General features: G+C 54.0%; 10 protein-coding genes across 10 annotated transcripts; 4 read left to right on the top strand and 6 right to left on the bottom strand.

Annotated features, from left to right (window-relative positions):
• Positions 1-127: 127 nt before the first annotated feature.
• PUNSTDRAFT_41999 (2-oxoglutarate dehydrogenase complex E1 component mitochondrial precursor) lies at positions 128-3,612 on the bottom strand (the record flags this gene model as incomplete). The annotated part of the gene is made up of 10 exons (XM_007379856.1): positions 128-178; positions 237-377; positions 428-478; positions 533-633; positions 687-846; positions 899-943; positions 996-1,011; positions 1,065-2,907; positions 2,962-3,211; positions 3,262-3,612. The coding sequence occupies 10 exons, from the start codon at positions 3,610-3,612 to the stop codon at positions 128-130; spliced, it is 3,009 nt and encodes a 1,002-aa protein (XP_007379918.1).
• Positions 3,613-4,049: 437 nt separating this feature from the next.
• Positions 4,050-5,829, top strand: PUNSTDRAFT_130604 (CAIB/BAIF family enzyme; the record flags this gene model as incomplete). Its single annotated transcript, XM_007379855.1, has 11 exons — positions 4,050-4,185; positions 4,233-4,511; positions 4,567-4,596; positions 4,643-4,691; positions 4,746-4,902; positions 4,958-5,128; positions 5,167-5,300; positions 5,356-5,473; positions 5,532-5,544; positions 5,605-5,699; positions 5,764-5,829. 11 exons carry the CDS (start codon positions 4,050-4,052, stop codon positions 5,827-5,829), a joined length of 1,248 nt encoding a protein of 415 aa, XP_007379917.1.
• A 401-nt stretch (positions 5,830-6,230) lies between these two features.
• Positions 6,231-6,917, top strand: PUNSTDRAFT_130603 (histidine-phosphotransfer domain HPT domain-containing protein; the record flags this gene model as incomplete). The annotated part of the gene is made up of 3 exons (XM_007379854.1): positions 6,231-6,368; positions 6,446-6,594; positions 6,647-6,917. 3 exons carry the CDS (start codon positions 6,231-6,233, stop codon positions 6,915-6,917), a joined length of 558 nt encoding a protein of 185 aa, XP_007379916.1.
• Positions 6,918-7,121: 204 nt separating this feature from the next.
• On the bottom strand, positions 7,122-10,791 carry PUNSTDRAFT_118229 (DNA repair helicase; the record flags this gene model as incomplete). Its single annotated transcript, XM_007379853.1, has 20 exons — positions 7,122-7,303; positions 7,366-7,568; positions 7,621-7,688; positions 7,737-7,811; positions 7,864-8,013; positions 8,070-8,153; positions 8,204-8,290; positions 8,350-8,495; positions 8,548-8,628; positions 8,688-8,739; positions 8,796-8,839; positions 8,889-9,170; positions 9,225-9,324; positions 9,372-9,467; positions 9,530-9,609; positions 9,658-10,007; positions 10,060-10,184; positions 10,236-10,387; positions 10,437-10,542; positions 10,648-10,791. The coding sequence occupies 20 exons, from the start codon at positions 10,789-10,791 to the stop codon at positions 7,122-7,124; spliced, it is 2,607 nt and encodes an 868-aa protein (XP_007379915.1).
• Positions 10,792-11,016: 225 nt separating this feature from the next.
• Positions 11,017-11,982, top strand: PUNSTDRAFT_49601 (uncharacterized protein). The gene is made up of 4 exons (XM_007379852.1): positions 11,017-11,143; positions 11,201-11,435; positions 11,490-11,578; positions 11,631-11,982. Exons 1-4 carry the CDS (start codon positions 11,063-11,065, stop codon positions 11,898-11,900), a joined length of 675 nt encoding a protein of 224 aa, XP_007379914.1. The 5' UTR covers positions 11,017-11,062; the 3' UTR covers positions 11,901-11,982.
• A 46-nt stretch (positions 11,983-12,028) lies between these two features.
• PUNSTDRAFT_97016 (MFS general substrate transporter) lies at positions 12,029-13,886 on the bottom strand (the record flags this gene model as incomplete). Its single annotated transcript, XM_007379851.1, has 8 exons — positions 12,029-12,197; positions 12,256-12,412; positions 12,470-12,596; positions 12,652-12,833; positions 12,890-13,180; positions 13,235-13,319; positions 13,377-13,552; positions 13,601-13,886. 8 exons carry the CDS (start codon positions 13,884-13,886, stop codon positions 12,029-12,031), a joined length of 1,473 nt encoding a protein of 490 aa, XP_007379913.1.
• Positions 13,887-14,429: 543 nt separating this feature from the next.
• Positions 14,430-16,636, bottom strand: PUNSTDRAFT_81513 (uncharacterized protein). Its single transcript, XM_007379850.1, has 4 exons — positions 16,369-16,636; positions 16,152-16,317; positions 15,732-16,095; positions 14,430-15,680 (listed from the first exon to the last, which is right to left on the bottom strand). The coding sequence occupies exons 1-4, from the start codon at positions 16,622-16,624 to the stop codon at positions 14,589-14,591; spliced, it is 1,878 nt and encodes a 625-aa protein (XP_007379912.1). The 5' UTR covers positions 16,625-16,636; the 3' UTR covers positions 14,430-14,588.
• Positions 16,637-16,861: 225 nt separating this feature from the next.
• PUNSTDRAFT_130597 (uncharacterized protein) lies at positions 16,862-18,104 on the bottom strand (the record flags this gene model as incomplete). The annotated part of the gene is made up of 8 exons (XM_007379849.1): positions 16,862-17,107; positions 17,218-17,399; positions 17,451-17,522; positions 17,573-17,705; positions 17,764-17,854; positions 17,911-17,922; positions 17,980-18,032; positions 18,087-18,104. 8 exons carry the CDS (start codon positions 18,102-18,104, stop codon positions 16,862-16,864), a joined length of 807 nt encoding a protein of 268 aa, XP_007379911.1.
• Positions 18,105-19,014: 910 nt separating this feature from the next.
• PUNSTDRAFT_49598 (uncharacterized protein) lies at positions 19,015-20,371 on the top strand (the record flags this gene model as incomplete). Its single annotated transcript, XM_007379848.1, has 2 exons — positions 19,015-19,919; positions 19,972-20,371. Coding segments are annotated over exons 1-2 (719 nt in total), but the record flags the coding sequence as incomplete, so codon positions are not given.
• Positions 20,372-23,074: 2,703 nt separating this feature from the next.
• On the bottom strand, positions 23,075-24,522 carry PUNSTDRAFT_49597 (urease accessory protein ureG). The gene is made up of 8 exons (XM_007379847.1): positions 24,366-24,522; positions 24,236-24,314; positions 24,038-24,182; positions 23,889-23,957; positions 23,697-23,825; positions 23,568-23,636; positions 23,424-23,515; positions 23,075-23,362 (listed from the first exon to the last, which is right to left on the bottom strand). Exons 1-8 carry the CDS (start codon positions 24,511-24,513, stop codon positions 23,260-23,262), a joined length of 834 nt encoding a protein of 277 aa, XP_007379909.1. The 5' UTR covers positions 24,514-24,522; the 3' UTR covers positions 23,075-23,259.
• Between the last annotated feature and the right edge of the window lie 5 nt (positions 24,523-24,527).

The raw sequence follows: 24,527 nt of genomic DNA, 5'->3' as shown, positions 1-24,527 counted from the left end.
TCATAGAGGTTGAAGTCATTATACCACAGATTTGAATGTCATACGGCGCAGCTCGGTTACTGGTGTTGTATTGTACGTTTAAACAGCGACATCGAACCCTTCAACCCATATGCAAGCCTCGGAAAGGTCAATTCAACGCCGCATTGGTGAAATCCTCGATCTCCTTCTTGTGCTGGGCCTGGCAAAGCACGTCAGTCATTTCATTGCCATCGTATACTGCAAAAGATCAAACGAACCTTGCTACCGGTGGCGACGGAGCTGGTAGGAGGACGTCCGGCGTACGAGGGGTACTTGCCCTTGTGGTGCTCGGTCTCGTTCGCTGCGGTCTGGATGCGAGGCCCTACGTATGTCCAAGCGCCGTTGTTTAATGGTTCCTCCTGCACGCGAGGTCAGCAAGGGGCCTCATAATGAAAATGCAATCACATACCTGGCACCAGAGCAGTTCAGCGTTCGGGTACTTGTCCAGGTGGGGAGTTAACTGCCCAAACATGGATTAGCAACCGCCTAACCGCCTTTGACCCAAAGGACGTACGAGATCGTAAGGGAACGGCGAAATTTGCTCCACCCTGCTGATAGCAATGTCCTTGATGCCACGTTCATCGCGTTCCTTCAGCAAATGATAGTAGACCTGGCCTAAGATAGGGCGTGAGCGGCGAACAATTCATTCCGGTATACGATCAGCATACCAGTGCACAAGATATGGCGACGGATTTCCTCTGGTGGTGCCAAAGCCTCAGGGTGGGGCTCTGGGAGGTACCGTTCGAAGTGCGTTTCACCCGAAAGCTCGGAGAGGTTGGATTTGACGAGCGGGTGACGCAGCAACGATTTCGAGAAGAACACGATGAGCTGAGAGGAGCAGTGAACTTCCTTGCTACAGCGCACACGCGGTTGCACTTACGGGTTTGCGGAAGTCGCGATTCACTTGGCGACGAAGGACGTGGAACTGGTGAATCATATCAGTATCGAAACACGCGCGCACTCTCCGGAATACTCACGTAGTTCGCCGGTGTTCTGGACATGACGGCATCAGCAGGTGATTTGACGGATGAACCGGAGAGGCTTACGTGGGGTAGACAACCTGCATGTTGCAATCCTGGTGTTGGCGTTCGAGCTTCTCGGGAGAGGGGAAGATATGGGGATGGTCGTCGCAGAGCTGGAGGAAACGCTCGATCCTTCCACTCGAGTGCTCGGGACCTTGGCCGTCGTAGCCGTGCGGCAGGCTCATTACGAGGCCAGTGCGCTGCAGCCACTTCCGTTCTCCAGAGGCGATGAACTGGTCGATGATGCACTGCGCGTTATTGGCGAAGTCACCAAACTGCGCTTCCCAAATGGTCAGTGAGCTGGGGTTAACCAGGGAGTACCCGAGCTCGAAGCCGAGGCACCCGTACTCGGAGAGGGACGAGTTGCAAATGACGAAGCGAGCCTGGTTGGAGCCCAAGTTGTTCAAGGGGACATATTGCTGCTCATTCTCCTGGTCGTGGATAACGGCATGGCGCTGGGAGAACGTTCCACGTTCGACATCTTGGCCGGAGACGCGCACGTGGACATTTTGCAAAACAAGCGAACCGAAGGCCAACGCCTCAGCGGTCGACCAATCGATACCCTCGCCTTGCTCGACAGCCTTGGCACGGCCGGAGAGGATACGAGCAAGGTTTTTGTGGACAGTGAAGCCCTCGGGGAATGAGCCCAAGGCAGAGCCTACGCGCTTCAGAGTGCTCTCGTCTGTACCAGTGGGTCGTTGCGGCAGCACTTCCTCCGCAAGCTGCTTCGGTGACGGGAATCCCTGCCAAGAGGTGGATAGCCACTCCTTGCTGGTCGGGACGTAGTCCTTAGCCGCTTTGGCAGCGTTCTCGAGCATGCCCCACACCCAGTTCTTGTGGTCAGCGATATCCTTCTCCGTGAAGGTGCCTCGTTCAATGAGGAACTTGGTGTACTTGGTGAGAGGGGTCGGCTGCTTTTGAATCGCCTTGTACATCCGGGGCTGGGTGAATGAGGGTTGATCCGTCTCGTTGTGACCGTAGCGACGGTAGCACACGATGTCGACGACGACATCCTTCTTCCATTTCGCGCGGTAGTCCGCGGCGAGCTGGCAGACGAAGTTGACAGCCTCGACGTTGTCACCGTTGACGTGGAAAATGGGGGCGTCGATGCTCTTCGCGATATCGGAAGGGTAAGGCGTCGAGCGGGCAAAGCGAGGATCGGTGGTGAACCCGATCTGGTTGTTGACGATGAGGTGGATTGTTCCTCCCGTGCCGTAGTGGGGAAGATTGTGGAAGCCCATGGTCTCATATACGATACCCTGGCCAGCGAAAGCGGCATCACCGTGCAAGAGAACGCCCATGGCTGTTGTGTGAGTGGACTCGTCGTTCTCGAAGTGCTGCAGCGCGCGGGTCTTGCCGAGGACAAGAGGATCCTCCGCTTCCAAGTGCGACGGATTGGCGACGAGGGAGAGCGAGACCTGCTTTCCTGATGGCGTTGGCCGCACGTAGTTGGCGCCCAGATGGTATTTGACATCACCAGCTGGCCAGTCGTCAGGGTCGGCGGTACCGGTGAACTCGTTGAGGATGGCCTCGATGGGTTTCCGAATGACGTTGGCGAGGACGTTGAGACGACCACGATGCGGCATGCCGATGGTGATGTGCTTTACGCCGTGTTCGACGGAGCGATCAATGAGCGCCTTCATACCCGGGCAAAGAGCCTCGCAACCCTCGAGTCCGAAACGTTTCTCGTTCGGGAACTTGCTGGCGACGAACTTCTCGAAAGACTCGGACCAGATGAGACGGTCTAAGATCATGCGCTTCTCGTCGACGGTGTAATTCCATGGCTTCGGGATTTCCACGCGTTCACGTATCCAATCGCACTCTTCCTTGTCCGGGATGTGAATGTACTGCCAACCCACAGCACCGCCTAAGAAGGCATTAGTCGGACGGTCGGGTGACGCGGGGTTGAGCTGGTACTTACAGTAAAGACGCTTGAGTGTTTGGATAATTTCACGAATGGTCATCGTCTTGCGGTCATCAGTCGCGAAGTTGGGGAGAATGCCAGGGCCGAGCGTGATCTGCTTGTCGAGATCGCGGTCGGTGAAGCCGTACCGGCTAAGTTCGAGTTCCGGCGGTTTGACGTTGGCAAGATCAGCGTCGAGAATGCCGAGAGGGTCGAGGTCTGCGACATGGTGGCCACGAACTTGATATGCCCGAACGAGGAGTTGAACCTGATGGAGAATTTAGAGACTGAAACAGAGAGCCGATACGCCTTGCTTACCTTCAGATGATCATCTAGTTCGGCACCACCCAAAGGTTGGAGGCTCGGGGTGCCCACAGGGGCATTGGAGATGATCGGAGGAGGCTGGAAAGCCTGGTAGCTTGGAAGGCCCTTGTCCATGCCGGAAAAATATACATCCCATGATGCGTGAACGGACTTCGGATCCTGTTTCCAGTGCTTGTACATCTCTTCAACGTAGTACGTATTCGTTCCATTCGCAAACGGGTCGTTCGGGGAGGGCGGCTCGGCTGATGGAGTCGCCAGGTGGCGAACGCTGGACGGTACGACACGGGCGATGTGCTCGGCGCTCTTCGCTGCGCCAGGCAGGCGTCGAAGAGATTGACGAAGCATGGTGGGCGTCGACTGCGACGAGGAGGTCGTGAACGACGCTGGAGGTTAAGTAAGAGAGAGGATGATGACGGCGTTCATGCGGGAAGGCGCGTCGTCCGCAACCACCGGCAGCACCCGATCGCCGGACCGCCGAATGGCTGAGCCGGTGTAAATTCTGGCCCCGGCTCCGTCCAATCGTCCGAGGGTCGAGTTAGAGCAACTGGCCCATTGGTCGGATTGAAGCCAAGGTTGGGACGGTGTTGCTGAGTATGTCTACGATGGTGCTCGCGTGCTGACCCGGCTGACCAGGACTTATATCGGTCATCGGAATGCTCGCTAGAACGCGTTTGCTGCCTCGAACACTCGGTCGTCCAAAGGCCAGGTCAGCATGGGGCTGCTTGCAATCCGCGCCCTACCAGCGCCAGGCAGCGTTTGATGACTCTCCCGGCGACGGCTCCATGCCTCCACCCCTACGAGGAATCAAGATCGTCGACATGACACGCGTTCTGGCCGCCCCAACGGCGACGATGCTCCTAGCAGACCTCGGTGCCGACGTGATCAAGGTTGAAGAAGTGTCCCGGGGAGATGATACACGTCCGTATGTCGATCTATCCCCATCCACTACTCTCATCCTTCAATAGGTTCCTGGGTTCCCGCCTCGGCCCCAATAGCCCCGAATGCACCACCCGAATCAGCGCACTTGCCTGCCGAATCTGCCTACTTCCTGTCGGTGAACAGGAACAAGCGGTCCATGACGTGCAACTTCAAGACCCCCCAGGGCCTTGAGATCATGCATAAGCTCATCGCAAGCGCAGACGTCTTGGTGGAGAACTTTGTCACTGGTCGACTGAAAAAAATGGGTCTTGGCTGGGACCAGTGCAAAAAGATCAATCCTAGGCTGATCTACGCCAGCGTGACCGGTGTGCCAACTTCAAAGCCTTCGGTTGATATGACTAGATAATGAATCTTCAACAGGCTACGGGCAGACCGGACCGTATGCGACCGGTAAATACGCTCGTTCGAGTGTGAGTGAGGCATGCTGAGTAGTTAGCCCCTGGATACGACGTTATCATTGAGGCCGAAGCCGGGTTGATGCACATGTATGTTTCCTGTCGTGCATGATGACCGGCATTCCCTTGCCTACGCACCTGTAGCACAGGAGAGCCCGATGGTCCTCCATGCAAAGTCGGTGTCGCGGCAACCGATATCGCCACTGGTCTTTACGCGCACGGCGCCATCATGGCCGCCCTCATATCTCGTCAACAGACTGGCCAAGGAGTCCACATAGATTGCAATCTTTTCGAGTCGCAGGTAAGCTGACGCACTGTACCTGGAGGACTGGACTTTTCCTGACGTTGCTCCGTAGATAGCCGGGTTGGTGAACATCGCTTCCAATTATCTCATCGGCGGGCTCGTGCATAAAAGGAACGGCACTTCCCATCCGAGCATCGTACCTTACCAAGTCCTTCCTTGCAAAGATGGCTTCATCATGATTGGCGCTGCCAACGACAAACAGGCCAGTCGAGCCTTGTCTCAGGTGTCCAATACTTATACCACGCGCTAATAACCTTCCAGTTCGCCCTGCTTGCCAATATGATCGGTCGACCCGACCTAGCTTCGGATCCTCGGTTTACCACAAACGCGAAACGAGTGGATCATCGCGCCGAAGTCATTCAGGCCGTTACAGAAGCGCTCATGGAACACGACCGGTGAGAGATACCCCAATTCCAAGCTATAGCTCGTCTGAACATCTTTCATGCGCAGTGATTACTGGCTCAAGCGCTTCGAGGGAGGGGGTGTCCCATTTGGACCCATCAATGACATCGCCGAAACCTTCGCTCATCCACAGGCTAAAGCTCGCGACATCGTTGTGGAGGTCGAGGTATTCGATTTCTGTCTGCAGTCGAACGCGAGCTGACCTTCATCGTGACTATCGATAGCATCCTCGAGCCGGTAAGCTTACCGCGCCGTGATACCACCATCTTCGCTAATCGCGTCAATTACCTACTACAGGCAAGATTAAATTGGTTGCTCCTCCTGTCATGTACAACGGGAAACGCATGGACGTGCGCAGACCGCCTCCTTGGCTCTCCGAGCACACTGAAGAGGTGAGAACGTGTTACCCATGCCACCACCAAACTCCGACTAAGTGATCGCGCCCGTCTGATGCAGGTTCTCACTGAGCTGGGATACACACCTGATGATATCACACAGTTCCGGGCAGACAAGATCGTGTAATTAAGCCAGGCACCCTGCGGGTCCGGCAAACGGTTCAGACAAGTGACCATGTGGGATGTAACAACGGCGTTTACACCTTAAGCCCGTGCCGTATTCGATCTTGAAAGCTTGCCGAGATGGCGGGGGTGAACGTCGGTGAGAGCGTGAGTGCAAACAGCCAATGCAGCTCTGCGCCCACGCTCGTCGACTTCTCCCGAGGTGTGTGTGGGTATCCCCTCATCATCTTGGTCGCGCGCCTAAAGGCTATGTATGGTCTAGATCGCCCCCTTGTTTTCTCCGAAGTTCGAACTTTTGCTATTCTAGGACAGAGAGCACGTCACGCGCGGTCCGCGATTCCCGATATGATACTTAAACTCGCGGGTCGCCCGCGGATCGCTATAATCTGCCCGAACGCAGCGCTGATGCCAGGCCGCTCCGTCGCTCCTGCTGCAGAGAAGGCTGTGCCCTCAGCCAGCAAGGCGAGCAATGTGCGACCTGCCCCACCCTCGCGGACCGCGAGCACCGCCTCCGTAAGGAGTGTCCATAGGGTGCCGAGTCAGGTATGCACGATATGATCATACGTTCCTGATACGAGCTGTTCATATATACGCATCTGCTACCTGCATCGCGTCTCAAGCCAGTGCCTGTGGCAGGCCCTGTCGACCTCGAAGTATTCCAGCAAGTCCTTGAACTGGACGATGAGGATGATCATGAGTTTTCCAAAGGGATGGTCTCGGCGTTCTTCACCCAGGCCGCCCTGACATTCGGCGATATGGACCAAGCTTTGTCCGTTGTATGCCATTCGTGATCCATCATTGCGGCTCATATGGTTGCTCAGCGCGAAGAAAGACCTAAAGCGGCTGTCGTCGCTGGGACACTTCCTGAAAGGATCTTCCGCAGCGCTTGGGGTAGCGCGTGTCAGTGCGACATGTGCAAAGATACAGCACTATGGGCAGTTGAGGGATGATGAGACTCAGGCGGTTATCTCTCCCGAAACAGCGCTGAAGTTCATCCAGCCTCTATTAGTGAGGGTTCGGGAGGAGTATGCAACTGCAGAGCAATGGCTACGGAAATGGTACAAAGACAGCGGAGCTGGGAGCATTTCGTGAAATCGTTTCATTTCATCCACTTCCCGGGCCAGCTATCAATAGGTTTATTCGTCGCTGCGTTTCACATGTATGTTATGTTCACTCTGTACATTATTCCGTCACGTATATGTAGTTGCGCTTGCGTGGAAATGATCATATGTAGGAACTCTTTTCGACTAGGAAATGTGTCAACTACGAAAGGAAGGATCACTCTTCCTCTCAACTTCAATCGTTACGCTTGTTTCGGTAGAACAACGACATCTCCTTGATGACCTGGCCGAACGTTTGCGGGACGACAGTGCTGTCTCCGAGCCACTTGGGAAGCTTGCTTCGAATCCTGGGCGAGCTGTATCTCCTGTCTAGAAGGACGATGGAGGCCCAGTCAGCCCGATGGCGGATTGCCCGACCTGCGGTCAGCAAGAATGAGGAAGTCAGCCCGACTTCGCTTCGATGAGAGTGACTACCGCACCAATGCTCTGGTTCACTGCGTTCATGCACATGTTTTCATACAACTCATGGGCCGCATCTTTGGCTCCAGAGGCTTTCCCTCCATTGGCGGTCTCTAGTGAGTTGACGTACTTCATGCGCTCTTTCAGCTCCGGCGAGTCGAGGTTGGCGAAGGGCAATCCAACAATCACAACGCATCGCGCGAGATCATCAGCAAAATTGAGTCTGCATGGTGGTGTAACTATAGCAAGTCGTGTGCTGCATATTGATGACGTACCCTTCACTGAGCTTAGCGCCGACCACAGCGAGCAGTATAGCTCCCTGTTTCTTCGATGTCGACGGATCCTTTCTGAGTGTGAGGCTCATTCTCGGTTTGGGTGGGACAACACCTACAATGCGAGAAATATCGGAAGCATAGTCGCGCAGGACAGTCTCAACCTCAGACGCAGACTGCGGCTCGTAGTGCACCTATAAGGCTACTTCAGTGATTGCACACTTGAGAAAACACGTCGGTCTGCACCTTCTTCTTCGTCGTCCACTTTGCCAACAAACCGCTTTCACGCCAGCTTGCTTTGGCAGAGTCCAGAAAGGCATATGACGGGAAGAAAATCACCATTCCGCCAGGAGTAATGTTAATGAGATTCGAAAGTGCTTGGCCTAGCTCAGCGATCTGGACACGCGCTGACGACTGAGAAAAGGACGAGCATAGAATGATGTTCATCTCACAGCCAAGGGGTCGCGCCGGCTCGCGAACTTGAATTCAAAGTCATTTCCGCGAGGACCCTTGCTCACGACCACTGTCTGGATGTTCTAGGACTTATCAGTACGGATCTCCATGGTGAGTTCGAATCGCGACTCACTGACGCCGGTACAATATGGCCGTACGTTCGAAGCATCAAATTATCGGATTTAATCTGGGGGAACAGCTGCGTTACGTAGTCCGACATCTAAGTAAGGAAGGATTGATCATTATGCTGAAGCAGATCGAATAGGATATCTTTCGTACCGGAGACATGGTGCCTCCCGCTAAGATCACGGTGCGAGCAGTATCAACGACTTCTTTAAAATGCGTGGAAGGGTTGAGTTGTTGGTAGCGAACCACCACCGTATCGTGTCCCGCTTCGTGGACCCTCGACAACGAAACGCGGCCGTCTTCGAGCAGGCGCTGTGAGCTGCATTCTAACAACAGATTGAAGGACTTTACCTTCGTTAGGAGACGTTAAAGCGACTATCAGTGACTCTACCACATGTAACGGGGTGGGAGCACCCGCGTTTGATCGCTTCGCTGTTCATATCGACGGGGATTCAGCAAATCCATGGGAGTGAAAAACGAGGGCGACTGACGTCCTTGCTTCTCCACAACGGCATCAGAGTAACTGCTGATCTTCCTAGCGATCTGGGGGAGGGGGCTTCCGTTAGGATGTGAATTCCATGTATCAGGCTGCAGTGTACCTTGCTCCTTCGAAGATATTCTTCCACTTCTAGGAGATTGATTCCTACCAGAGCTAATGAGCCACTGGAATTGTCATTCATCGCGACACCGACCATCAACTTTCCGCCCTAATCGTGAAACGAATTCATGAACCGTCATGACCTCTGGTTTAGAAAGAGGGCCCTGCGGCTCCTTCGCTCCTGTGGTAGCAAATTCGTTGACCACCCCATACATCGCTTTGAGGAATGAGACAAGACGCTTTAGGCAGACAAGGTGCTTTGAGGCTAATCGAGAGCGAAAGCGAGAGACATATGCAGCAAGCTGGCTCAGAGACAAACGGATCGTATGCTCAGCCACTTGTACAGATGAGAGCGACAATAGCGTCGGAATAAGATCTGATGATCATTAGCTGTCCGTCAGGGCACGTGGCGACATATCAAGATGCTCACTGTGGGCCTCGTCAATGACAACAACTTGGTCTTTCAGGTCGATTCCAAGGGCTTCGCGTGCCGATCGGTGAAGCAGGAGGTTGTAGGGAAGCAGAACCAACTGAATGGTGAGTTCCTTCGCATCGAGTCTTCTGCGAAAGCGGTTACCTGCGACTGAGGAATGGCCGAACGTGAGCCAAAATATGGGCATGTTTCATGTCTTCGTCCGGCGTTTGCTAGATCTTCGATGTCCATGGGCGATGACTATGGTGATATCACAAACCGTAAGCGACACTCTCCCAGGGCAACCGAAATGCTGTCTGTACCAGTATAATGTCCCGCAGCTTGGGTATACGTGTATTGTCGTCTATAGCCGGCAGGTACGGACAACGCTTATCTCCTTTCTCTATATGTCTGCATCAGCCAAGGTCTACCGCAGCACAACTCGTATTACCGGACAACAAGGTTCGACAAGCTTCATCTATGTCTGTTGTTTTGGAACGCAGTTCGTCATATATACATAGCTGTTTTCTGGATCCCAAGGATAGTGATCTGACGTGAGTGACAAGCTCCTCGTTTTCGGGTTCGTCTTCGCTCGACTTTCTTTTGCTTGTAGCGTCGGTGGTAGATATTGGGTGATGAGATCTTGGACGATCGTTTCGCTGATTCGAAGCCGGTCGAAGCTTGAGTTTGCGTAGTTCAGGGATGATCTGGGAAAGCTGGGAATGAGTCCGAGATGCGTAGTAGACCTTCGTGCACGTCGGTGGAGCTTCTGGAATCGCTGAAGCTGTTCCACCGGAAAGTCTTTCGTTGCAGCATCAGTCGATGAAGTCCGGGTCGTGCGGCCCTTGCTCACTTGTTCATCAACGCTCTCACGGCGGGACTGATATTCAGACCGTCGGGTGAGGACTCCTCGTCGTCTTCTGGCAAGAAGTCCTGTTCATCAACGTCCACAACGTTATCAGAAGACTCGGATGCTTTCTACTGGTTGGTCAATGGCAGTAGCAAGGTGAACGACTACCACCGACTTACAAGCCGCTTCCGGGCACGTAGACTGTTCAAGGCAGATGTACGAGCAGCCTCATTCTGGCGCAGCTCGGCGAGACGAGCCTCGTATGCTTCGTCATCGGCTTCGAGCTCTTTTCGGCGTCTCTCGATTGTTTGCTCCACGATCCAGTCCGGGTCTACACAATCACTGTTTAGCGTTTGAAGGAAGTGTTCCGGAGGTATTACCTTGGCTGTTGCAAATTTTGAGAGATTCAAGCTGCCCTTGACGCGCCCGATCGCGATCGTCCAGGAGCCAAGATAACGTGGCGCATAGAAGAACGAGTGTTTTCCCCTGACGGTGTTCGTTACTTCGTGGATCATCCTGGTGCATGAAAATACTCACGGTACCCGTTGCTAGGTAGCCCCATGAGTTAGTACAGTTGAGAGCGAAGTACACAGTCGACGTACGGCTCTCGACAATCGTGTGTCGCCGGTGTTCAAGCACTGAGTAGAGATGCTTCATTAGCTCTTGCTGATTCGGATACGGTGGCTGGTATGGAAACGCTTCAAACTGATCCGGTGTCAATAGTTGGAGAGACATGGTCGGTCGCGATATGGGACCTTGAAAACGCGCAGCTAAAATCCTGGTCGTCGCGTCGCGTTTCGCGCTGAGTTTAGGGGTTTACCACGTGCGCATTCTCACGCCTACTTATAAGCTCTGATGACATCACCGGATCTCGTAGCGCCTGGCAGGCCCGGAGAGATCCACTCTGACTCCTCAACTGTGAACTACCTGACTCTTTCCCTGCCGCTCATATATACTTCACCGAGGATTAAATTCAATTATTTTGCAACCTCCTTACCACCACAACATGAGTCTCCTGCAGGGCGTCCTTCGATCCAACGTCGAAGACCGCGCACATGATTCTGACGACGATGAATGGGTCAACGTAGTAAGCGATACTCCCCATGCGCTTGTCGATCATCCACTAACTACGTTAAAACTGCAGCAAACTGCACCTGGAACACCCAGGACAGGTTCTCGAGCTCCGTCTAGGGCACAATCACCCACAAGAGCTTCCCAGCTCCCTACATCACCGCGACTGGCCCCGCGTTCAAGCGACCCCCTCCGCGCTTTTCCGACTGAGATATCTCAGCGCATATTTGGTCGCCTAAACATAGGTGACCTCGCACGTTGCTCCAGGGTTTGCAAGCGTTGGAACAAGAGCCAGACGCTTAACTACGGTAAGCGTCATCGCCATCATATGCACCACCGCTGCTAAGCGGGATATACTACAGTGTGGTTTCAGCATTATCGCAAGGAAAACTTCCATGACGAAAGCTTACCCCCGGGTAAGTGGACGAAGCGGGAATCTAAGCAGAACTGGGTAGGTTGCAGTGTCCTTGCCACAATCGCGCGTCCTTATATGCCCCCTCTAGCGCACAACGTACATAAAGACAACTTCCACTCGTGAACCCCCAACACCTGGCTACTACACCCCATCTGGCTCTGGAGCGCGCTCTGGCTATCAAACACCCAGTGAACGTAACCAAGAACGATGGCAACAAGAGGACGAGTCACGGCCGAGCAAGGTCGAGATGCGGGAAATGTACAAGGAGCTTGGCGGGAGGAAGAGCAAAGCCAAGGGAAAATTTGCCAATGGTCCCTCGAGAGATCGTGGAGGGCTGGGTCGGAGCGAAGAGTGGTGAGCGGGAACACCTGCTGCAGCCTCACGCTCCTTCAACATAGATAATATATACGGATATGTTATGCAGTCGAACGATGTTTTGTATGTAAGTGTAGACGATTTTTTGTATGTACGTCATGAGATTCCACGTTACTGTTGGTCATCTTGGGTTGTGACTGTTCCCGTAGTACCCGCCGCTTCTTCGTCTGTGGTGGGGGGTGCGACGACGTCCGCCATGCGTACATCCTGTTTAGGCGCAAGGGCACTCAAAAAATACACCACGACCGCCCAGATAGCGAGGATCGTCCAAGCCAAGTACCTGAGGCACTACGGATTAGCGCCGCCGTGCCGATCAGTAGTGACGTTGTTGGGCTTACCGGCCAAGGACGTTATGTTCCACACTAAAAGCAAACGTGGATGTGATAGCTGTGGGTCCTACAGTGCGCCAGGCACTATTGACGGTCAAAGCGATGCCGTTGATCGTGCCCAAGTGAGCTCGCGGCGAAACGTTGTTAATGATCAGCTGCAGGCATGCTGAGAGTATCGTACATCAGTGAGCGATTACGAGATGGATTCAGCACGGGCACTTACTAAATGCCATCGCGGTCCCAACGCCGAGTGTGGACATAACGCTGGTAATGAGGTATACACCGGCCGAGTTATTCCTTTTCGCGAATTGATTGGCAAGTATGGGCATGAGGAAGCCTAATGGCCAGTACTGATATCAAGGCCGTAAGCTGCTGGCTCTACGTATCATGCATAGGGATACGTACCGTAAAGCACGATCGGAGAAGACGATAAGTGCCGAGGGACCTCTCCAGCGGCGGCATCACAACAAGCAACCAGACCGACTGTGAAAAGCCGATAGAGGCAAAAATGACAGAGATCCCTGATGGTGAGAAGGACAGCCCGCCTAGGTCGACGGGTGTGAAAAGCCAAAGAGGCAAAAGCGCCACTTTGTACGATCATTGACGGTCAGCGGGACGGAAACAAACGAGAGGGAAAACTCACTATACGCTATTCCAAGGATCGTGGTTGCACTGAAGACGAGGAGGGCCTTCAACACAGGCGGGGTGAGCACGGCGCGGACCGAGGGTTTGCGCTGCTCCTTCGGCACACCCTCGTTCTCTCGACGTCCAGGCTCGCGAAGGAAGATTACATTGAGTGCGAAAGCGAGCAACGCATATGCACCGGTGATAATGCAGGGCAGCGCGTATGGATACTTCCGTAGGAGAGGAATCCGGCCGAATGTACGAGGAAACTGTGTCTCCGGTTCAGCAAATGTACCCCCGATCAGAGGGCCTGTAACCGAACACGAGTGAGCGGACAGTTGCACGGCACTGCTGGTAATCTTACCGAGCATGAGACCAATGTTCGAAGCGAATGCGAAGAAACCGAAGGCGCGCGCTTGGTTTGTACTATCAGACATTTCGGCGAAAAGCTAGTAGCAATCGAGGGTGAGTGTTAGGTGTCGTAAATGATCATTCACGGAGCTTACAGTCCGGACTACCACGGCATTCCCACCGAAGAGACCGCTGATTGCTCGTGCAGCGAACATCTGCCATAGGTGCGTCGAAAAGCCAAACAGAATTGTGGACAGAACTGTGCCGAGTAAAGAGACCAATAAAACGGGCTTGCGACCATATCTGTCTGACGCCCAGCCCCATGGCATGACTATCTCATCGTTAGCATGCAGCCAGATGAAATCAAAGTGACGCTCACGGAAGATCATCTGGACTAACGCGAAGAGACTCTCGATCGCGCCCACATAATATCCGACTTCCTCCACCGCTATTTGTCCCGTCCTCAATACCATGGAATTGATGAATGGAAATAGAATAGCAAACGCCAGGGGGTCGGCCAGTCTCGTGAATGTGAGCAAAGCGACTTGGCCTTTCGGCAACGGTGTAGTCGCCGGGGGACCATCGGCATCCTCAAGTGAGGTAGCAGCAGAGCTGGCTACCTCTGAGAGCAGGGGAGTCTGCTCTGACGGCGCTCTGGACGACATGGATGCTCCGGGGAGGACCAGATATAACGCACTGGACAAATGTTCCCCCTGTTTAGTGCTCATATTATATGGGGTTTGCCCATCGGATCAATTGGTCATATGGAGAACGATGGTAGAGAATGTGCGGAGTGATGCCACTTAAGAGGACCCTTGACCCTGGGTATCATGGTCGGGAGTAACAATGATCTCGGAGTGGGTCCAAGGGTTATGGGTTAGGGTGTATATCCCATACGGAGCGGAGGCTGATAGACCAAGGGGTAGTTAAATGAGGTTGAACGAGGTACTGGACACTTCCGGTTCTAGCAGCCGTCGAGGAAGACTATGCATAATGCACGTACGTTGAGATGGGTGTAAAGGAGAACGTCGGATGTTCGCGCGCGACGCGACGCGACTACCTATAGCGTTTGGAAGCTGGGGGGATTAATCTGTCGAAGACCAGTTTGACACAACAGAAGTCGACCGAGGCTGTAATTCAGTGTAACGCCCAAAAAGTCGTGCTTCATGTGCTCCATGCGTCATGATAGTGAAACATATCGATATAGAATTCGTTCAGCGTACAAATGTTGGCACTATGGAGAACACTAGTGTCACAATGGAAGGCAAGAATAATAGGTGAGATAAATAGCATCATGAAATCGCGTACATCGTGTCAACTCGTGAGTCATAAAGTCGTAAAGCAAGTCCGTACGGTCGGGCGCCACATCAGTGCTCCGCAGCTTTCTCCTTCACCTCCCTCCAGAAATTTTGCCACCGGTGCCCTTTGTTCGTGTCAGAGTCAGGGATAGCCGCCGGTCGTGGCATGCCTGCCTCCAACGGCGCATCAGAACTCTTGTGCGCGGGCAGTCCAGGACGAACAGTGCCAGGTTTCGCGGTGGGCATCATGATTCCGCTAAACTCCGACGACACATTCGTAGACGACAGCGCATGATCGGACATAGAAAGCCCGTAGGCCGCCTCCTGCGCTTTGGCAACACGGTCGATAGCCTTGATAAGCGATGGTGTCGCGGGGACTGGGCGAAGAGGCGTGGACGTGGATTGGGAAGACGATGAGTTGGCTTGGGAGGATGTCGGTTCATGAGACGGCGCCGAGGGGGTGAAGCCTCGCGGGACAGGTGCTTTGCCGATCGAGGCGCGATGCTTGCGTAGAAATTCAGGTTCCCACTCCGGAGATTTTCGATCGGCGTTCTTGTCTTCAACGATGTCTTCCTCGAAATCGGAATACTCGGGAGCGGGATCGTCGGGCTTGCCAAGGTTACGCTTGATCCGCGCCTTTTCCTTGCCGACGTTCAGTTTCGGTACAGAAAGATCCTCGTCATCCTCAACCAGCGTCGTGACCGATGCTGTAGAGTCAACCGCGCTGACGTTTGTGCCCAGCCACGGGCGCTGGACTTTCGGAGAGTCGTGATCGCTGTCGTCGTCGCTTTCACTGGAGTAATCCGCTCCGAACTTGACACCGCGGTCCTTGCGTCGCCGCCCGTCGTTGGCGCGGGTGACAAGACGTTCCATCGCTGCCTGAGTACTCTTCTTCCGCAAAAACCCGGGTCGGGTGGCTTGAAACTGCGGCGGTTGGGACATGGACTTCTGCTTCGACAGCTTTATAGGAGTTTGTGGCGTCGAGAGCAATGCCTTGGTGTCGGCGTACATAGCGACCGCCTCCGCGTTCGGCTCCTTGACCATGGGATTGTTTTTGTGCAGGAAATTATTCCAGTACGAAGAAAGAGGCTTGAACGTCCCAGCTCGATCGGCCGCGTTCGGTAAGCTTGCGGCGTATCCAGCCAGATAGCTGTCCCAAGTCTGCAAACCATCGTCAACATGAGCGATGCACGCGGTTAAATGCCAGCGCACCTGATCGGGATTCTCGCCGAACTTGCGGTGTAAAACGCAATCGCAGGCGAAGCCAAGCACTACCAAGAAGCACCAGGCGGCACTCAGCCCCTTCTCATGTATCGTGCCCCACTCCACATCATTCTTGACCCATAAACGTTCCCAAACGTTCGCCCAAGCGGGTACATTGGCGAGGAGCGCGACAGAAAGTACGGTTCCAAAGGCTCCCACGGACGCGTACGCAACCCGGATAACGCAGCGCTGAGTTTTCGGGATCGGGAGCAAGCAGAAGACAGTGAGAATGGGCAATACGACGGAGGTGAAGACGATGCGTGTGAGCAGGGTCGGATGAATAATGACGCAAACAGAGAGGGCAAACGTCGCGCTAAAGTAAGAGTGGTCAATGCTTATCCTGCCGCCTCCAGACATCTTATCACGTACCCCCCAGAGATAGCACCGAATAGGATGGCAGCTATTCGCCAACGGCCCGCAATGAAGGTGGTAGGGATCACGGACAGAAGCCATACGGCGACGAATGATTTGTGGGATAGAGACGCAGATGAGCTTGTCGCCGGTATGAGAAGCGCAAGGAACGTCGCTGCGTGCACTACGAGAGCAAATCAGTAACTATTGCCGTCGGGAATTTCGCTTGACATACAGCCAAACAGGTATCCGACCATGAGCCCTCCAATCCCCCCTTCCAGCTTCAACCTGAACCTCTTATGCTTGCTGCTGTACCCGAAGGACCCAGGCATATCTTCCGTGTATCCCGCATCGGGCCGAGGGCGAAACGCTCGTGTCCGATCAAACGTGAGGAATGGGCCTGCAAATGTCGATATTACAGATATAATTAATAGGGGAAGGGTATATGCCAGGAGATAGCCTGTCGAGGGGAGTAAAGCGACTAGCGACATCCTGGTGGAGGTGAGACCATAACCTGGGGTGGCTGTGACCAGCTCAGCTGGCGGAATGGGACGGCGCGAACGCACCGACGATACTTTTAGGCGCACGAACAATATATCTGAATATAAAGCAGTAGGCATTCCGAGTAGCTAGGTTACATTTCATTGGTATACATTGGTGAATGATACAGAATATAACATAGAACAGATATCATATCCATTTCCGGGTACCGTGGTGGCTTGGGCAGATCAGACAACAGTCGGTGCATTAGTCGTTGGCGCCGCCGTCGTTGGCGCCGGGGCAGATGCCGCGGGTGCCTCTACGGGAGGAACGCCAGTAGAAGTGGGAACGACGGGGCCGGGCTCAGCAGTTGCGGCGTGTTGAGCCTTGATGCGGAGCGCCTCCTCATGGATGTCGAGCACTTGCTTGCTGGTGGTTGTATAGAACTCCCGCACTTTCTGGCCGTAAGGCGACGAGAAGGCTTTACTGTAGTACTGTCTCCAGATCTGAATCAGCGTTCGAATCAAATGCCCGCGAATTGACAAAAAGCTGTAGCCCGCAGACTGGTATAACGCTTGCGCGCTGAAGAGAGAACGGTACTCACGTCAGATGCTTTCGCTGTGATGCCCTTCTGCTCGTCGAATGCCTTCGCCTGTTGTACACCGGCGTTGACATGCGTGGAAACCTTGCCAGAGATGGTCTGGTCAGGGCCTAGGGCCTTGGCACCGAGCGTCGAGTCGATGTGCTTGATATACGAGAGGAACCTTGAAGAGATACCATTCTTCTCTGCACCGAGATGAGCACAGGTTTCAAAGCCTTGTATGAGAACAAACGTACGATCTGTCTCGATAGCCCGCTGGAGGATGGAATCGGAGAGGGTATAACCCTTGGCGAGGTATTCCGCGACAACTAAACCGCGTCAGTAAAAGGTATGGTTATTGAGGGGACAGAATACTGACTTGCTGACTTCGGCTTGTCTGTCTGATCAATGTGAGGATGATCGTGCGCATGATCGGCCTCCTCCGTGGTCTCCGGATGTTCGGTGTCAGAGGTGACAGTCAAATGCGAGCCATCCAAAGTGCCACCGTTGAGCTACAGAGGACTGAATGAAAACTTCGGACGGACGCCCGCTGAGATCGGGTCAACGTACCATAAGCGCTGTTTTTACGGCGGAAGGTTTCTCGAAGTGGATGACCGCTGTCTTTGGGGTTGCGCTGCCATTGAAATCGATGGAGCTGATCCTGTGATGACGATGAGTACGTTTGTCCGAAGCATCGCCAAGTAGATTCCAACTCACTTGCCACAGAACCTGAAGAAAGATCGGGGTGAGTCTATGGAGCACACGATCATCAAAGGCACCACGTACGTGAAGAAGTCCTGGAGGCTCTTCTCCGTGGTCTCGGGGGCGATGTTGGATACCTGGAAGGAAGTTGGTCAACATCGGGGAGTCAGGTACTAGTTGGGCGAACATACGTGAACGCTGTAAGACATGTTGGCGTGTAGAGATATGCGATTTGGTGTGAATCCATCGCCATCTGGTCGCGCAGTTATAAGGCTACCAATGCTATCGACGTCATCACGTCGGGATCCCCCGCGTGGCGCCATCTGGCGCAGGCGGCCGAGGCTATGCAGTTCTCGTATGCTCGAGCTCCTCCCGGTTCGTTCCCGAGCTAAGCTATTTGGTCATTTTGGTCATTGCGCAGTCTCTGGAAACCCTGCTTCATCTCAGACTAAGAGGATGGATCCCGGTGTTTTCACGCCCAAAACTCCTTTCGCGAACCGTTCCATCAGCCTTCGCCATCGGGATTTCACGTTAACAACGATGTCTCCCTCAGGCATCTTTCTGAAACGTAAAAGCTACCACAGGCGGCGTGTGGCGTTTTGGCCGCTGAAGCCGTTGACGGACGTAAACGCGCGTCGAAGACTAACGTGTGTGGCCATGGTGGTCCCTGGGGGATTGCTAACTGCCAAAAAACTGCACATTGACCAGCCACTATAGGGATGCTCAATGGGGAGGTCGGGCAAGCGAAGGAAGACAGCCTGATGCAACGGAAACGGTGTCTGACCGGACGATGGAAGATCTAAATACACCACTGCTGAGGTCAAAGGTGCCTTGACAGGACCTCCGCCCAAACCACGGTCGATTCAATGCCGCACGAGAATGAAAAAGAGAGATGCCGTTATGTGCAGCATCTACGAGGGCTTCGGAGATTTATTCCTGTCAGCGACCAACAACAAGTCGCGGAACATGTCGTTCGGGGTGTGAGGATGAGGTACCGTTCGTCGCGCAGAACTGCCGATCCATACGTTGTCGCGTTGCTTCCATGTCCGAGCGCCAGATTGCGCTTCTAGTTCTGTCAGAACATGGGATGCATTCATATAGGATTGGTCTTTTACGTACACATCACATCCAGGCAGGAGCAACTCACTGGCTCGGCAATGCCCGAGAGCGTATGCACTGCGCCGCGCAACCGCCGGTCCTTGCTAACCGGAACCCTTCAACGCGTCGCATTCCTTTGCATTGAACCGTTTGCAGCGCCCTGTGGCACCATCGGACCTGCGACGTTCTCGCAGTAGAGGCGGCGGTCCGGAATGTATGTCATGGACGACGTTCCGTGCTAAGGCACGTTGCTATGCAATCGCGTCGACATCTTCCAAGACCAGCTTAAGGTTCACACATTACCTCCACGGCAACGTCGTTGTGTTTATTGAATCTACACCCACGCATCTCAGGACTGCGCCATATATTGTCGAAGACCGTCGTTGCTGCGACCGCCGCTCGACTTCCGCCTGGCCCAACGGCCTCACGTTCGCGCGCCGTCCTCGTGTTCTCCGCACGGACGCCTCGGGCACCACCCTCCTGCACGCTGTCCGAACATTGCCTCGTGTTGTCAGAGGTTAATATTCCGGAAACATACACACTCAGCATCGGGCGTACGCCCCCAGCATCCCATCTTTACTCCGGGGCCTTACTCGCGATCGCCACCATGCAGCTGCTCAGTTTACTCAGGGTGTTCAGGCCAGGCAGTGGACGCGGGGACCAGGTCGAGACCAGTTGGCGCTTCTCCCACCCTGTTTCCGCGACAGCCGAACCTCAAGAGGCGCAGAGCTTTATGTACCACACTCGCAACGTGTCGCACTCCATATGTCTGCTATCCCTGGATGGCAGGTCGATGCTCCTTCAAGCCGAGTCGGTCCCGGCGACGAAAGAGGAGACGTTGTCGGAAGAGGACATGAGATTGAGAGTGGAGCTCAAGGACTGGCTGCAGGCGATGGAGTTTATCGAGAACGCTTCCGACGGAGAAGGTACGTACACCAACCTACCGGGAAATCAGATCCTGATCTCTCGCTGCCGCAGTGACGGCCCTTCTGGATCCTCCTTTGCCTCCGGAAACGACATTGGATGACTTCGATCCCCGTGAACTTCAGGGACAATCCGAAGATACCTTTGCTCAGCTCTCACATAGCTCCGGGACCGAGCCGTCCTCGCCGACCTTCATCGACGCTGCCCGTCACCACCGCCGCTCAACTACCCTACCGCCAGCCGCCAGCCAACTCATCAGGCGGGAAGTCAGCCGGCTGACCGCCCTCAATCGCTTCTCGTGGTTCGCTCGCAACCGCCGGAAATCGACAAGCTCATCCTTTGTGGGGGGCGTAGACACCACCGAAGATGGCGTGCTCGTTTCCGCCCCTGTAGGCCGCACGGAAGACGACTCGCAAGTTACTGTGCAGGTAGGACTTGCCGAAGGACAGGTACAGTACGCCATGTTCTCCAGTCCCATCCGTGACTTCTGACCAGGATTTTTTTTTCCCGCAGGAGGTAGACTATCGCCCCATATCCCCTACCAAGATTACTGGTCTATACCCCTCTATAAGGCGCATGATTGTACCCCATCCTTCAGAGATATGATACCTGTTATATGTGTCTCTGCCTACGCGTGACTTCTTGTTGTATCGTATTGTGTATATCAGCAATGGACCTCTGTAGGTCTCACGACCAAGGGAGACAGTCGCACGCGCCACGAGTCTGCTGTCGCCCACTGCTTTCTGCTACCCCGTCTACAAATGTCTCATCTCTGGCGGCTCCCTGTCGAACTGATCAGAGAAATCCTTTTCATTACAATTGACCCGCAAGGCCATCGACCAGGACAGTTGTACACGTCCTGGTGGAGGCCTCGTCGTAAGCCCAGTTGGGCAGTTATCGGGGGTGCCACGCTAGCGTCCAAAAGCATCCGAGCAATCGCCCTGCAGGCCTGGTTCTATAGACTTTACATCGAAGACGGCAATGAGCTTTCGCGAGTCGTGACGGAAAGTCCATTCCCCGAACTCGTAAACTGGGTCAAGTCAGCTTTTTTTTTTCAACTTGGCGACCCGAAGTCGAGCGCGATTGACACCAGCCTTTTAGGCAACTTGAGATTGGATTCCGCCACGAAGCTGATCATGGAGAGCCATTCCCGGTCAAATCCACCGATCTCCGTGCTTTTCAATCAGGCTTTCTCAACACAGTCATAATTCACGACCGAGAAACCTCGCTGGTGCTACCGCTTGTCAACATCCCCCATTCTGTCCGTGAACTGGAATTACTGGTATTTTCAGCCCATCCGAGCTTATTCAAGGACATAGCCTCGAAAGTTCCATCGTTGCGCGTCCTCGGCGTACTGCAGTTTGACATATGGTGCTCACTATGCAACCTTGAAAACGAGCCGACATTCTTGGGGATACCCTCGTCTCTGACATATACAGGCGGAACTGGATTGCCGGTACTTGTAACTCGCAACGCGGAAGATGCGCACGACTGAGCGATGTCTCTGCTTTCACAGAAATTATACGGTCTTTTCTTAGCTCCCCTGCGGAACTTGACCGCAGTCAACCTGACTATATGTTGCCAAGACACGGGAAAATTCACGATCGACCCTGACAATGCCGATTTATGGTGTGGGGAGTGTGAAGATTGTGCGTGATCAAAAGGCCAACCAACTCTGATCCGGTTGCTCACGAAACAACAGGTGTAAGGAAGAACTATAGCGACGAAGGTTTCCGCAAGTCTTGGGTAGATGCGAAGTCTTCGTACACGAGGCCGCCCGCTCTTGCTACCGTAACATGGGACTTCGTCTGTTTTTAATACGATCTGATGCTCGCCGACCGCCACTGCCGGAAATATCGATGTTAGTCCATTCCTGGATGGCTCATTTCGTATACACTGATCCTTTCATGCGCATTTTATGTTGGGGGCTTACAAGCGATTGACGGCCTTGATTGCGAAGAATCGCGGCACAGCTCATCCGGAGAGCAGTCCGTTGCGTAACAGTCGTAATATGACTTCCAAATACCCCTCGTGTCTAAGCATCTCCGCTCTTGGAACCTTCTGGGCCGTGTATATCTTCCCCAGCCCCCGGCGCAATACACTCACAGGTTGGGCGGTGGCGCGTTCCGATCGTTCCCGCGTCGCCGTGCTTGTGCGAAGCGCATAATCTCCGTTTGAGGAAGGTGGGAAGGAGACCGTTATTAACGAACGCATCGCGGTGTGCTCGGTCTATCTCAGTACTTCTTCTCCGGCATTCCGCTGGCGCGAGGGTCCACCCACTCCACCCCCTACTTACGATCCGTCCGCGTCGCCATTCCATGATACAGCGGCTAGCCCATCTGCACGTCCCAGCGCACCCGGCCTGAACGCATCACCAATGCATCTCCTTCATCTGTCCAGAGTGTTCCGCAACGACGGCAGATCGCTCAACGAGGACGCCGCAGGCTCCGACTGGCGCATACCAGATGACCCGTTCGCTGCGCATCGCAGTTTCGAGATCCGTGCGCCAGTCCATAGGCATGCCCGCTCGCGTACCACGCGTACGTTGCGGCGCAAGGAGAACGCTAGGGGAGACGTCGAGACCAGCCTTAAGAAGGAAATGGAGGACTGGCTGACCGTCGTCCAGCGCATGGAAGGCGATCTGGAAGGTAGCCCTGGTAGGTCCTCATGACAAGCTTATGACCTTTCAATTTCTGACATGTTGTGTGACCGCCTCCGTCTCGTCAGGCATGAGATCTATAGAGACTAGCCCTGGTCACTCTGGCTGCGTCGAAAACAGCGATTCAAACTCATGCCTTGGTTCACCAACCATACACTCCTTTACAACTGTCCCTATCCCCCCACCGTTACATGACTGTCCTGTGGATCAGTCTGGCCTTCAGTCAAACACTGAGCCAGCGCGCCGCTCGCAAGAATGGATCTTGCTCCACAAACGGCTATCTTGGGCGGCGCGAAGCCTCCTTGATGAGTCGATCTCGTCGCGGGCCACGGCGAGTCAATCAGACGCATCATCGGCGTGCAACAGGCAGCAATCTCAGCGAAGGCGGCTGAGAAAAGCGCGGCGCGCGGATGCCAAATGATAGACGGCGGCTGTTGCGTACGGACGATTTTCAGTTTAGTTTTCTGGCGGAATCCGATATGTACGGGTACATCGGCTGTTGTTGTCCGGGACATGTCCAGTTCAGCATGTCCCGGCATTAACTTTGTAAATCATGGACCCTCACTGTCTTTATTATACATACATGTTTCTTTCTTGCCTGAATATATGCACTTCAGGCGCGACATCAGGCAAATAATCTGATTCTTGAACCAGTTGCCTGCTTTCATCGCAGTTCATGTTGCTTATACATCGGTCACTGGGCCGGGAGTGCCAGGCGAACCAGCCGTGCGCCATGCTGCGAGGATGAGCTCAACGACATCTGACACCCCTTGTCCTTGTTTTACACTGAAGAACGAATGTGAGGATGGCCGGATTGGTGCGCACTCAGCACCGAGCGCACGCTTACCTAGTGAAGATGGTGGGACCGTCTCCCCTCATCAATTTCGCATCTCGATCCATCACCTCGAGCGAGGCACCAACATGGGGTGCCAAATCGATCTATCATTTCGTCATGAGCATCCAGTGTTCTGTAATACCACAAGGCCAATACCTTGTTGATGACCAGCAGGTCTGATTGCGAAATGCCTGGACCACCCTTTCGCGGAATTTTATCTCCACCCTAATCACTCGGAATCAGCGGCTTTGAACTCCGAAGGGCTGACCATGGGCGACTACTTACCGCCACATCGATGACATAGATGATATAGTCTGCGAGCTCGCGGGAATAATTGGCCGCGAGATTATCTCCACCCGACTCTACCAGAAGTAACTGACAACCGAATTTCGCCTGCAGTATTTCCAGAGCTCCCTAGATGCGTGATCTTGAATGAGCGTTCAAGTTTCATACTCGGCGCTTTATCGAAAAGCTAACCATGTTCGCACTGATATCCTCACGAATGGCAGCATGGGGGCATCCTCCGGTCTCGATTGCGAGGATGCGCTGACGACCAAAAAACGCGCATATACGCGTGACGAGATTACTATATGAAAGACCAAGTATCTGTAACCTGAAATGCTAACCTCCGTGGGCAGCGCCTTGTTGCGAATCAAGAATTCTTGATCCTCCCGCGTGAATATATCGTTAGTCACCGTCGCGATGTTGTACTTCGCCCGGAGTTCTTGACAGAGAGCGAGCGTAAGCGCGGTTTTCCCAGATCCGACCGGCCTGGCGGTACGAATGTGACTGCTGGATCACTGCCATGAACCCAACGCGCTTACCCCCCAATACCAATAGTGAACCCGCGTTCTTCGAAGTTTCGAGAAGAGTAGTCGGGCATATCCCGCTCCGAGAACTTGCCTGTATAGTTGTCAGCGAGCTGCCTGAATGCACACATTGGATCGCACGCACCTGGATTATCCATCTGTTCATGAGTATGGCCATGATCACCAACTCCGTCATGTGAATGGGAATGAGTAGGCCCTCCCGCTTCGTGCGAGTGAGTATGGGGAGGTGCGGTACCGGAACCCGAAATGCTGTTGATGAAAGGAATGCTCATCGCTTTGTTGTGGA

The sequence above is a fragment of the Punctularia strigosozonata genome (assembly GCF_000264995.1).
Source record: "Punctularia strigosozonata HHB-11173 SS5 unplaced genomic scaffold PUNSTscaffold_2, whole genome shotgun sequence".
NCBI classification, from domain to species: Eukaryota; Fungi; Basidiomycota; class Agaricomycetes; order Corticiales; family Punctulariaceae; genus Punctularia; species Punctularia strigosozonata.
The sequence above is the reverse complement of the archived record's forward strand: the minus strand, read 5'-3'. Positions and strand labels throughout refer to the sequence as shown.

Excerpts from the sequence above, each read along its gene's own strand:
- PUNSTDRAFT_49597 (XM_007379847.1), bottom strand. The coding sequence starts at position 24,513 with ATGAGCATTCCTTTCATCAACAGCATTTCGGGTTCCGGTACCGCACCT. Across the intron at positions 23,826-23,888 it reads AGGATATCAGTGCGAACATG|GGAGCTCTGGAAATACTGCA; the intron begins GTTAGCTTTTCG and ends TCACGCATCTAG. Across the intron at positions 23,516-23,567 it reads ACCTGCTGGTCATCAACAAG|ATCGATTTGGCACCCCATGT; the intron begins GTATTGGCCTTG and ends ACGAAATGATAG.
- PUNSTDRAFT_81513 (XM_007379850.1), bottom strand. The coding sequence starts at position 16,624 with ATGTCGCTAGTCGCTTTACTCCCCTCGACAGGCTATCTCCTGGCATAT. Across the intron at positions 16,318-16,368 it reads GGTCGGATACCTGTTTGGCT|TGCACGCAGCGACGTTCCTT; the intron begins GTATGTCAAGCG and ends TTGCTCTCGTAG. Across the intron at positions 16,096-16,151 it reads TTCGGTGCTATCTCTGGGGG|CGCGACGTTTGCCCTCTCTG; the intron begins GTACGTGATAAG and ends CTCTTACTTTAG.
- PUNSTDRAFT_49601 (XM_007379852.1), top strand. The coding sequence starts at position 11,063 with ATGAGTCTCCTGCAGGGCGTCCTTCGATCCAACGTCGAAGACCGCGCA. Across the intron at positions 11,436-11,489 it reads GAGCCAGACGCTTAACTACG|TGTGGTTTCAGCATTATCGC; the intron begins GTAAGCGTCATC and ends GATATACTACAG. Across the intron at positions 11,579-11,630 it reads GGGAATCTAAGCAGAACTGG|CGCACAACGTACATAAAGAC; the intron begins GTAGGTTGCAGT and ends TGCCCCCTCTAG.